Below are 12,418 nucleotides of genomic sequence, written 5' to 3'. Positions count from 1 at the left end.
AAGTAAAAATTAAAAAATTGAAAATCTGAAAACGGGTAGGGTTTTGTTGGGTCAATCCGGCCCAATTCAAGACTTCTTGGATGATCCGATTTCACCAAAAAAAAATAATAAAACAAAAAAAATCAAAAATATGATAAATGAAAAATTTTCAAAAAAAATATATATATAAGTGGGGTGATGTAAAATTTGAAGTGTTCAAATTTGTTTTTCATTTACATGATAAAGGACATTTTCAGGTTCATTGGGCCTCATTACCATGTTAGCTTTCTTTGAACCCAATTCTTCTGAAATATAAATTTGAGTGAAGAATTATTTTGGCATGTTTGTAATTTCACATCACATCATTTTGTTTGTTTTTATTTCTTCTTCTACATTTTGAATAAATCTAAGAACAAAAAATATTGAAAAAGGAACAGTGCTCGAGCCCATTAGGCCCAATGGCCTTCGTGGTTTTTCTCTCGAGTATACTTCTTTTGGAAATATGTCAAAAATATTTTGTTTTCACATTTTTGCTGTCGAATGATGTTTTGTACTTTTGTTCAATTTGTCTTGTGTGATTTTCGTTGAATTTGTAGTAAAAGAAAAAAAAAATCTGAGAATGAAAGATGAACAGTTTTTGAGCCCATTAGGCCCTTTCGACATATGTGGTTTCTCTTGAACCAGTGCATCTGAATTTCTGGAAAAAAAATAAAAAAAAATGCATGTTTATGTAGATTTTGTGTTTTTCAATTCATAATTTCCCTTTTCATTTGTGTGAACAAGTATTTGTGCAAAAAAAATAAAGTTAAGGAATTCTGACCCTTGTCTAAAGATTTTGTCATGGTTGTAACAAGAATAGTGTTGGACTCATTGAGTCTGGTGGTGTTACAAAATTTTCTCTAGTTCATGTCTTGTGAAATCTTCCCATAACAAAAAATGTTTTTTTCTTTTAGCTTGTTCCATAAACTTTGAAAATCGCCAAAAAAAAAAAAAGGGTTTCCTTCGTCATCTTCTTGTGACAAGTTCACACGGCTCAGGTCATCTGATCCATTGGGTCAATGTGCTTGGTAAGTCCAACTTCCTTCTATGTTACTTCTCCTCAGGGCCGATCCGGTCTGGATTTTCCCGTGTCAGAAAGTAACCAAAAAAAAAACATTTTTCAAATATTTTTCTAAATCAAGTTTACTCATATCAATTTTTGCATCGCTCACCAAGCCTAGTTTCTGCACTGGTTCCCAAGCCCTTGTGCAATTGGGCTCTTTGGGTAGCTTAGATAGGTCAAATTTGACTTGCTAAGAACATAAAACTGGACTAGAACATGTTAAAAATGGTAGAATTAGATTTGGGCCCCTAGGTTGAGAGATTTTCAGTTTTCAAGTATAAATCAACGCATAAACACTTTAAAAAGATGTTATAAAGGGTTAGAATCAGTTATACATGTTTAATTCAACATATACTTTGAATTGGAGGTCTTAGAAGTTGGCCAAGAGGCCTAGAAATGGTAAGGGTTGGTGTGAGTGTGTGATTCTGCAGAATTTGCATTCTGCAGATGATGCAGAGTCGCTATGCGAGTTGTCTCGCATAACGAGACCCTGTAGAGGGTGCTCACTGTCTGGGTAATTCGTTGTGCGAGTTGGTGCGTTGTGCGAATGACCAGAGGGTGTTGCTCTCTGTTTGTGGATTCGCCTAGCGAATCCTGTCGCTATGCGACTGGTGGTAGTCTGGAACCACTACCCATTTAATTCGAAAGGCGAAGTGGGGTGCATAGCGAGAGCTTTAAGGGGGTTGGTCTCTGTCTAGGCTCTCGCATAGAGACATGGGTGTGCTATGCGAGAGGTTGAAAGTCTGATGCATGCTGCGAGATAATTCACATGGCGAATTAAGGGGTGTGCTGTGCGAGACTGTCCTGTCTCGCCTTGCGAATAGGGTGCGTTGTGCGAACCCTTTGAGTTCAGTCTTCTCTTTTGCTCTCTTTTTGGTTGAAACAAGTGTGTGGAATGTTTGAAATGCATAGTATGATGTGGTAATGTGATTATATTGGAAGTATGCGAGTGTATGAGACACGTTTGGTGATTGAAAGTATGTGATTTTAAAAGTATGGTTGATAGACGTAATTCCATGGATCTCTAAGGAGGTTACATGGTGGTGCCCTATAGTATTGGACGTAATTCCATGATCTTCAAGGAGAAGATTCATGGTGGTGCCCTTAGTGTTTAGAATGATTTGCATGGTATCTCAGTCTTGGGGGTTATCCTGAAACTACAATGGTCGATCATTTTCAAGTAGAGAGGATTGAATCATGTGGTGAGTAGTAGCAGGAGGTCCTAGTCTTTGGTGCTTCCAGTATGGCCCAAGGTGAGTGATAACAGACTAATCTCGTGAGTATGGTAGGGTGAAACCCATTGGCAATGGCTTTGTAAAGCAGTAGAGGCCACCACGAGTGCATAACCCGCCATAGCTCGGCAATCATTCTAAGTCTGGACGAGTCAAGTTTAAGTGCAACAAGTCAGGTGTGTGTAGTGTATCCGTCTTTACTTGCATGTTGCATGTGACTGCTATAACATGATTTTTATATCTAGCTCACCCTTGCTTCTGTGTTTGTATGTTGCTTGGGTATGCTTTTCTTTTTCAATGATCATCCACTTGGATGTGAGTAGAGATGGATGAGGTGCCTCTAGAGCAGGCTTTGGAGGACGACGGGGCTGTTGCTTAGTTTCATTAGGACTTTAAGTGGTTCCTTATCTATTGAAATACTCTATTTGCGTTTAAGTTTTAAATTATGACTTATTTTGGGATGACTGTAAGTTTAACAACTTTATTTACAGTCTACTCTAATTGTTCTCTTTTATATAAATGTAAACTTACTATGTTATATGCTTCTATATAATCTGGAATGTTACACTATTAGACTTTATAATAAGTCATGATCTTTAAAATGTTCCGAATCTGTTTCTCACCCTTATTCTAAAAAATTATCTGATAAAATATTTAAGAATTTGTTTTACATATGTTTTCTTAATTTTTATATTCTTTCATTTTATTCAATCATATACGTGATATTTATAATTTAGTCAAACTTAACTGAAGTTTCAAATAAAGATTATCTACAGATTAATGTTATGTTGGAATTTTTAATACATTAATTAATTAATTTTTATCATTTTAATGTGAATTTGTCTATTGATGTGAATATGACTCATAAATTTATCTAATGAACGACTCATTTAATATTTTATCATACTCATTTAATGAATTTCAAATATTATTATTCATAAATAATCAAATTCAATGAATATTACAGAAACTAAATCAAGAAAAAGGAGATATTAAAAAATCCAATAGAAAAAACGTAAGAGAAGGTTAATCCATCCACAAAATTATAACAAAAAGCCTGTTTTGAAGTTTCCAATCATTTTTTTATACTTTACAAGTAGTGTACTGCGCTAAGATAGCAAAATATTTAAGCACGTGTATAAAAAATAAACAAAAAAAGTTCAATTGAATAATTAATACTAAATAAGAAAATAATAATCTAAAAATTGAAAAATAGTGTTTCAAAATACTGTGACAAAAACCAAAGAACGTTAGAAAAAAAGAAAAAAAGATTGGGCCATCATGGCATGGAAGTGAAATACCAGAACATTCTAGGAAGAACCGAGAGCATCCGCTTATGATATTGTGACATTTCAATTAAGCGTTTCAAATATTATCAATTGAAAAAACCTGCAATAATTTCCTCTGTTACGCTAACACCCTTTCTTCAAAGTAAGCATCCCAATCCTTTTCTTTCGATTTTTCTGTTTAGGTTTTTAGCACTTTCAGCTCCTTTTGATTTTCATTCATTTTTGCTGTTCTTTATCTCTTGATTTCTTTATAATTTTTCTCCTCTTAATAGCGCGTGTTTCGACGGGTCCAGCGTTTTAAAATCTGTGTCAGAAAATTTGGTAAATGTTATGTTAGCTGCTCTATTTGGTGTAATTTAATGACCTGTGAAGTTACAGAGTGTTACGGTACTTGCATAGAACAGAGCAGCCAGCTAAGAATTAGTTACTTGTACTGAAGGGCAGACGCGTGTGAACTACAGTTGTCTGCATCTTACTTCGTTGGATGCTAGATGACAACATCTGATAGATAGACAGCCACAAGGAACATCATGAATTACGGAAGTGTCAATTTTGTTGATGTCTTTAACTTTTGAAGATTAGGATGTATTGTTTTGTTGTGAACTTGTGACAAAAGCACTGCGTTGAACCGGGCAATCAGGGTTCATTGTTGATTCAACTTGTAAGAGAGTCCCTCGGAGGTGTTTGTCAAATTGTTTCAGACAGATTTGGTGGTTATTTTGTAGATACCTTCATAGTTGCATGTATATGGTTTTCTAACACAATATCTTATATCTTGTTATGATTTTGTTTATGCTAGATTTATTAGGTGATATTTTTGCTTTGGGAAAATTAGTGAATTGAATAACCTTTTTTGTTGGTCCCCCACAAACTTGAAGGATGTCAGAACCACCATTTAGACCACGAGAGAAACTTATTGAGAAGCAAAAGCATTTCCAGAGTGTCCATAAGCACACGTATTTGAAAGGACCATATGACAAGATTACCTCTGTTGCAATACCACTCGCATTGGCAGCATCTTCATTGTATCTGATTGTAAGTTTGTTTGTTATCACTTTTCAGAAATCTTCATATAATCTGTATTGACTTTGCAGATTGAATATTTCAATAGCATTCAATGAGTCTCCTCTTATTTCTGGTGCAATACATTTTTAACATTTTGCACTTTTTATCAGGGAAGAGGGATCTACAACATGTCACATGGAATAGGGAAGAAAGAATGACTTACACTTTCTGATTGATTTCTGTGCTTATATGTCTGGTGCCTTGATAAATTTCTGTAATTTTCAGACTTTGATCACCAAAGGAAGTTCAAAACTTGGAATGAATAGTGTTCTCTATTTGGTTGATGTAACGATGTAATGGTGATTCAGTACTTGTGTGTAATAACTGGATGTTCATGTTCCTTTTTGAGTCATTTTCACCAGCTATATCTCAAATAACATGAACAAAATACTTGAGATATGCGATCATAAAAAAGAGAGAAGAAAGCACATTTTTTCCTATAGAATAATACCAAAAAGTATGAATATTGTGGAATTAAAAGTAAATATGGAAATTGTTTTGAAATGGAAGATTCGTTGTCTTATTTGAACTTTCATTTTTAGTTTTTTAGTGATTTTTCTTATTTAAAATTTCAAACACGTGAGGAGTTTATATTTATTACCTCTGTTGCAATACCACTCGCATTGGCAGCATCTTCATTGTATCTGATTATAAGTTTGTTTGTTATCACTTTTCAGAAATCTTCATATAATCTGTATTGACTTTGCAGATTGAATATTTCAATAGCATTCAATGAGTCTCCTCTTATTTCTGGTGCAATACATTTTTAACATTTTGCACTTTTTATCAGGGAAGAGGGATCTACAACATGTCACATGGAATAGGGAAGAAAGAATGACTTACACTTTCTGATTGATTTCTGTGCTTATATGTCTGGTGCCTTGATAAATTTCTGTAATTTTCAGACTTTGATCACCAAAGGAAGTTCAAAACTTGGAATGAATAGTGTTCTCTATTTGGTTGATGTAACGATGTAATGGTGATTCAGTACTTGTGTGTAATAACTGGATGTTCATGTTCCTTTTTGTGTCATTTTCACCAGCTATATCTCAAATAACATGAACAAAATACTTGAGATATGCGATCATAAAAAAGAGAGAAGAAAGCACATTTTTTCCTATAGAATAATACCAAAAAGTATGAATATTGTGGAATTAAAAGTAAATATGGAAATTGTTTTGAAATGGAAGATTCGTTGTCTTATTTGAACTTTCATTTTTAGTTTTTTAGTGATTTTTCTTATTTAAAATTTCAAACACGTGAGGAGTTTATATTTTTTCTTTCTGCATATTTCCTTGTTGTATCAATCAACATAGCCCGTTTGAATTATTACCAGATGGCCTATAGCATAGTTTGTTATCAGGATTTTAATATATATCCCTATTTTAATGAGGTACTTTAATATATCCATGTTAGAAAAAAATATGAATGTGATTTCAAATGTGCTTAATATTGGAAGTTAGAGTGTATTTGTATTATGATTTGAAATATTGTAAACGGGAAATCCATTAAAATAAAAATATTATTTAAGAACTTTATTTTCATAATATATATATTAATATAAAAACAAAAATATGATTAAAATATTAATATAATGAGTTGTAAAATTGATGCTTTGTTTTATCAGGTTATCAAATAATTATTATTCAAAAGGTTTAATAGGTTCGGATGTTCCTATATTTACGAGTTCGTTTCAATTGGGTCCTCCAATTTTAGAAGTGATCAATTGGGTCCCTAATTTGATCAATTTGATTCAATAATAGCCTTTCCATTAAATGTAGTTAACGACGTTAACTTTTTTAACATGTGGCAAGCTGAGGCATCCAGGTGGCACTGATTGAAGTACAAATCCCTGTGTTCTGTGTTTGTCCTTGTATTTGAAGGTCAAATCCCTATGTTTTTTAAATATTTTTATAAATCCATGACCAAATTGTAATATTTGACGTTTATTCATAAATCTTTTTTCTCACTGTTTTCTCTGTTCCAAAAAACTGAACAAATAAAATAATGTTCCAAAAAACTGAACAAATAAAATAAAAACTATCTTCTCCATAGGGTTGACCATAGACGAATCCATCGTTAGCCAAAGTAACCGACCGAGGCATCGGCACAGAAGATTCCTCATCGCACTTCGCGAATATCAAGGGAGTGGGGACCACCTCGTTGGGGTCGAGGAGCTCCACCCAGAGCGGGGAGGAGAGGAACCAACCCTTGTGGGTTTCGGTCGTGATGACACGCGAAAAGACGGGTTTGCCCTTGTAGTAGAGGTCCACGATGGATAGAAACTCCGGCGGCAACTGCGGTGGGTTCGGGTGGGGAGGAGGGGAGTATTGGATGGAGGGAAAAGAGTCGGAAAAGACAGAGCGGTGGGCAGCGGGGAAGGTATCGATGAGGGAAGAGGCGTGGGGTTGGTTGAGAGAGGGCCAGGAGGCAGCACAGATGGTCCGCCAGAGGTTGTGATCGGTGCAGAGACGGCGGAGGTGGAGGGTGGCGGAGGATGCGGAGGCGAGGGTGGGGCCGTCGAGGCGATTAAGGATGTGGGATCGAATGATGTCAGGGTGGAGAGTGGTGATGTCAGAAGAAGAAAAAGAAGAAGCGGCGTCCATGGATGGCATGAGAAGAGAAAGTAAGAATAGTGAGAAAATAGAAATTTTGAAAGAGTTGGTTGGGGTTGCATTGAGAAGGATAAGGATTATAGATACGATGGGATAAGGATGCTTACAGACGAATCCATTGTCAATAATTTAAAAATGTTAAAATTTCACCTATACAGCTCAAACAGTACCATCAAGATGACTCATCTTGTCACATATTAAAAAAGTTAACATCGTTAACTGCATTTAATGGAAAGGTTATTATTGAATCTTGACCAAATTAAGGACCCAATTGATCACTTCCAAAATTGGAGGACCCAATTGAAACGAACCCGCAAATATAGGGACCTCCGAAGCTATTAAACCTATTCAAAATTTATCGCCCAGTGAGTCGTTTGGTCCAGGGTAACATTTAGACAGTATATACTTTAAAATTATTTTTGTAATAATGGTTCAAATATTTGTATCTAGATATATATAAATAACCTTATTTTAATTTAAAAGATTATTATAAAAATAATATAACATTTTCTTCAATTTTATAAAACTTTAAATTAATTATAATATAAATGTCAAATTTTAATAATCAAGTACAATTTACAATAATCAAATTTTTTTATTTTATTATAAAACTCAAACTCAATACAATAAATCAATAATCATATATAATATTTAATTATTTAATTTTTTTTTCCTTTAATTTTCTATTGCCATTAAAAAAAACCATTAACTATTAACCAATCTAATTTAAATTGTTTTAATGATATCTATAGTTATATCATTATATATATTTAAAGTAACAAATATATTACCATTATCTTCACTAGTGAAAACACATATCTTATGCGTACATGTGTGTTATTTTTTTTATAATAACAAAATTATTGTTATTATAAAGTTGAAGTTAAAGACAACATATTTTCATGTTAAAGACATTTTCTATTGACATATTTTCATGCTTCAACTTTATTTTCATACATTATAAAGATGAAGTTGAAGTAAATATATTTTCATACTATACCGGACTGAGTTAGAGATGTTAAAGGTTTAAAGTTGAACTAAAGGTCCTTAATTTGTGTGAGCTTGATGCTTAAGGTATAAAATCAAGTTAGAGATAATTATCAAATAAAATATTCAGTGATATGTACACTTACACTTCTTAACCTAAGATTCAATCATAGGGATGTGACTTTGTTTACCCAAATACGATAGTTGTTTTCATATAACAAATTACATTATATATTACAATTCAAGTTGTGACTAATTTTATAGAGTGTCGAAAGAATTCTTATATAAAAGAATTGTATCAAAAGTTTGACTACATGAGTGTGAAAAGCACGTTCATACACTAGGGCAACAAAGGATAATGACTAAGATTATGTTTTATGTTAAACTACATTTAAAGAACCATAATATATCAAACTGTAGTAAAAAAAAAAACCCTTTTGACTATGGTTCAAAATCGTAGCCTATTAGTCTATTATATAATAGGCTATGGTTAACAAAGTAACAATAACCTATATGCATCTAAATGGACTATGTATTGTTAAAAATGTAGTCTTTAGCACGTCAAACTAACCAATAAGCTAATATTCCTATATATAATCGTAGCCTATAATGATTTTTAAAAAGAGATAAGCTACGGTTGTCTTTAAACTTGTAGTTTATTATTATTCTTAAAACAGTGTAAACAAGTACAAAAGAATAGGATACGATTTTTTTAATAGTCGTAACTTATACTTCATATTATAAACTATGATTTTGGATGGAAACATAATCTATAGCTGACATATAGGCTATGATTATTACGAGAATAGTAGTTTATATCCCTTTTTTATAAGTAAACTACTTAGTTAAAATTATTGTACATTTTTACTATATATTTGACAAAAACATTCCTTCTACAAATTGTATAATTTTTTTTACTCTTCGTCCATATTAAAAAATTATGTGTGATGAATTAATCAAATATTGATATATCCATACGGATATGCACTATGAATATATCTCATTCAAGAATATATTTTTCTTTTAGTTCATTGAACATATTAAATTACACAAAATTTTACAGTATTTTACATTGATCTTTAAGTTACATTAAACGATTATCAACCATAATAAAATATGCACTCGAACATTAATATAAAATACAATTAACAAAAATATATGAAATTTAAGAAATATATATTAAAATATATAAACACTATAATAAACTATTAAAACGGTTATTCATCTTCTTAAATTATTCAATTAAATCAAAATTAAATACATATAAATTATTATTATTTTCTACTCTTATATTAATTTTAATATATATATATATATATATATATATATATATATATATATATATATATATATATATATATATATATATATATTATAAAAATGAGGTAGTACATGGTTTTCGTATTGAATCTCGAAAGAAAAATTAAAGCTCACTCAATATAAATAATTTCAAACAAACTAAATTATGCATGTAATTAATCAAATATAAAAATAAATAAAAAATTCAACATATTAAGAATAAAAAAATATTAAACAACATATTAACAAGAACCTGGGAGTGTTTTGAACGTAGCTATAACTCGAAAAATCAGAACTGCAACAATGGGAGTGCGGCAACAATGTAAGCAACCCAGACTCTCCAAAACGCGTCATGGTGTCATTGCAACGTACCCGAACTTCAATGGTGACACTCCAGAAAGCGTCATTGTGCTAGAGTTACCTATTTGTATGACCAAAAACTATTTTATCAAGACCATCGCTAGACAAGCCCAATACACATGTCTACCCACAAAAGAAGATATAAGATAAAGAAAAATAGTTTTATAAAAGAAAACAGGTATAAGTAATAAAATGTTTTATATATAAATATTTTGAACCTTTATATATAAATATAAATGCCAACATGAAATAATTAAAGATTAAATTTTATTGAATCTATTAGTATGATTATGCGATAAAATAGTAACGCTATTATTAATGATAAATATGTTTCTAGTTTGGATAGTTACATGTGAGGACTTAATCCAACCGGCCATGTCTCGCAGAGGATCACCTTGTTTTCTTGGTAAGTAATAACCACAAGCTCCCCCTCCTTAAAACCTTGTCTTTTTATGACTTTCAGTTTTTCTAAGTGCTTAAATCTTTTCATTTCTAAAATCGGTTTCAAAATTTAGCTATGGTATGCCAATTTCTACTAAACTTTTTTATTTTAAAATATGAAAGAATTTGGAATAAAATTATTATTTCATCAGATGTCTCATGCATGTCGGAAAATTGAAAAGTGTTCATGCAACATAATCTAATTACCACATGAAAATTAGTTAAAAAATATGTAAATTCTTAGATATATGTAATCACACATCCAAATATGTATTATTTACTTAATCACACTTAGATTGGCCAACTTGGTCTTACAATCAGCCTTGTTATCCATGATTTGCGTTTAGTTATTATTATTTGTGTTGTCATATCTTTGTCAACAACATTGCCTGCTATATTATGGTGGTGAAGAATCTGACATTTTTGAAAATTTGAGTTTCTTTGGAGCTGTCTGTCATTATTATTTCCACTCTTTTCTCTAATTGTAACGCAAACTAAATTTCTAACCAGCTAAACTCTTGGTAAACCAGAAAATGCTCAACTTATACCTATTAAGCCTCTGAATAACGAGACAGAAATGTTACATGCTATCTAGAATCTGCAGTCTGATGTTGTTAATATGTCCAGAGAGTGAGGTCTGTTTCACAATCAACCTCGTCCCAATCAAATCTCTTCATAGAAGGTGGAGTAATGAGAAGACCCTCAGCCATGCTATCTAACAAACCTGGCATGTTATAAACTGCCTCTTCGTCGAAAAACACTGATTCGTTGGACTCCTCAACATTAGTCACAGTCTTGGCAAAATCAACAACACCCTCCACCGAACAAGGGTTAGTTTCTATTTCAACCCTTGTAAAGGACGAAGAAGGGTTGGCCGGTAAAAAAACCTCGGAAACTTGTGCTGCAGCCGCTCTAATATCTGCAGCTGAAGATGACTTTGCAACTGGAAGAAGAGAAACCGAATCAGGGAAATTGAATGCTGCAGAGGTGCCCTTAAGTGCTAGGGCAGCCACGTCATGTGCCCTAGCTGCCATTTCTGGTGCGGAGTATGTTCCGAGCCATATCCTTGATTTCGTGTTGGGTTCACGAACTTCACACACCCATCTGTTACCGTTTCTCTGACGAACTCCTCTATACACCGGATGCCGTGTTTCTCGAAACTTCTTTCTCCCAGCTTTCCTCTTGTGAGAACTCAACTCTGGTTTTTGTGCGGGGAATGATGAATTATCCGACGGAGAATTCGGGTTGCAAAGTTGGCTTTGAGAAGAAGTGGATGATGGTGATGAAGAGAAAGAGTAGTCATCATTGTTCATGGTTACATCCATGGTGATGAAGAATGAAACAGTTGACGTGTGTTTAATATGGCAACCGTTGATGAACGATGAGTACGAGGTGAAAAGGAATACTGTTGTTATATATAGACCAAGAAGAGTAGTACAATTTCATGTCTTTTGAACCAAACATGTATATAAATCGAGAAAGATAACAGAACTAGGTCGCAAGGAACACGTGCTACACATTTAACGAATCAAATTCCGTCACTTGGTTAATGGCAAAGATTGGAAGTTAACAGAAAAAAGACATAATTGGCCTTGAATTTTAAGTCTAAAATTTGGTTTATTTTGGAAAGAATTTAAATGTTAATTGACATTTATATGACAGAACATTTAGTTATAGTCTCGTATCCGACAATGATAGGGGAGTGTACAAAGGGCAGCATGACAAACGTTGCAACTTTTTATTCTTTAAAATAATTTGTTGAGACATAAAATTAAGTATAGTTTAGTAGAATAGTTTAAGCTCTGAAATCCCATTTCCCATACTAGCCTGCAAAGCTCAGTTTCCATACTGACTCGCAAGGCCCAGATTCCACAAAAAAAATCCCAATTTCCCCAATGGCTCACAAAGCCTATTTTCCATTTCGGCCCGCAAGGGTCCAGTTTCCAGGCTGGTCCTCATAGCCCAATTTTCAAACAAAAAAAAAACAATAAAAAAAAAACAACCAAAAAAAAAAAAAAAAAAGAATCTGTTTTTCAACTAGCATCATCA

At 32.8% G+C, this 12,418-nt stretch overlaps 3 protein-coding genes across 3 annotated transcripts; 1 reads left to right on the top strand and 2 right to left on the bottom strand.

Moving 5' to 3' along the window:
- Window positions 1–3,586: 3,586 nt before the first annotated feature.
- Window positions 3,587–5,687, top strand: LOC128193344 (uncharacterized). Its single transcript, XM_052870748.1, has 3 exons — window positions 3,587–3,744; window positions 4,481–4,637; window positions 4,778–5,687. Exons 2-3 carry the CDS (start codon window positions 4,482–4,484, stop codon window positions 4,823–4,825), a joined length of 204 nt encoding a protein of 67 aa, XP_052726708.1. The 5' UTR covers window positions 3,587–3,744; window position 4,481; the 3' UTR covers window positions 4,826–5,687.
- Window positions 5,688–6,613: 926 nt separating this feature from the next.
- Window positions 6,614–7,273, bottom strand: LOC128194757 (F-box protein At2g27310-like). The gene has a single exon (XM_052870809.1). The coding sequence runs from the start codon at window positions 7,271–7,273 to the stop codon at window positions 6,614–6,616; it is 660 nt and encodes a 219-aa protein (XP_052726769.1).
- A 3,710-nt stretch (window positions 7,274–10,983) lies between these two features.
- Window positions 10,984–11,682, bottom strand: LOC128193304 (dehydration-responsive element-binding protein 1F-like). Its single transcript, XM_017556190.2, has one exon. It carries the CDS (start codon window positions 11,680–11,682, stop codon window positions 10,984–10,986), a length of 699 nt encoding a protein of 232 aa, XP_017411679.2.
- Window positions 11,683–12,418: the final 736 nt, after the last annotated feature.

The sequence above is a fragment of the Vigna angularis genome, chromosome 11 (genome assembly GCF_016808095.1).
Source record: "Vigna angularis cultivar LongXiaoDou No.4 chromosome 11, ASM1680809v1, whole genome shotgun sequence".
Classification (NCBI taxonomy): Eukaryota; Viridiplantae; Streptophyta; class Magnoliopsida; order Fabales; family Fabaceae; genus Vigna; species Vigna angularis.
The sequence above is the reverse complement of the archived record's forward strand: the minus strand, read 5'-3'. Positions and strand labels throughout refer to the sequence as shown.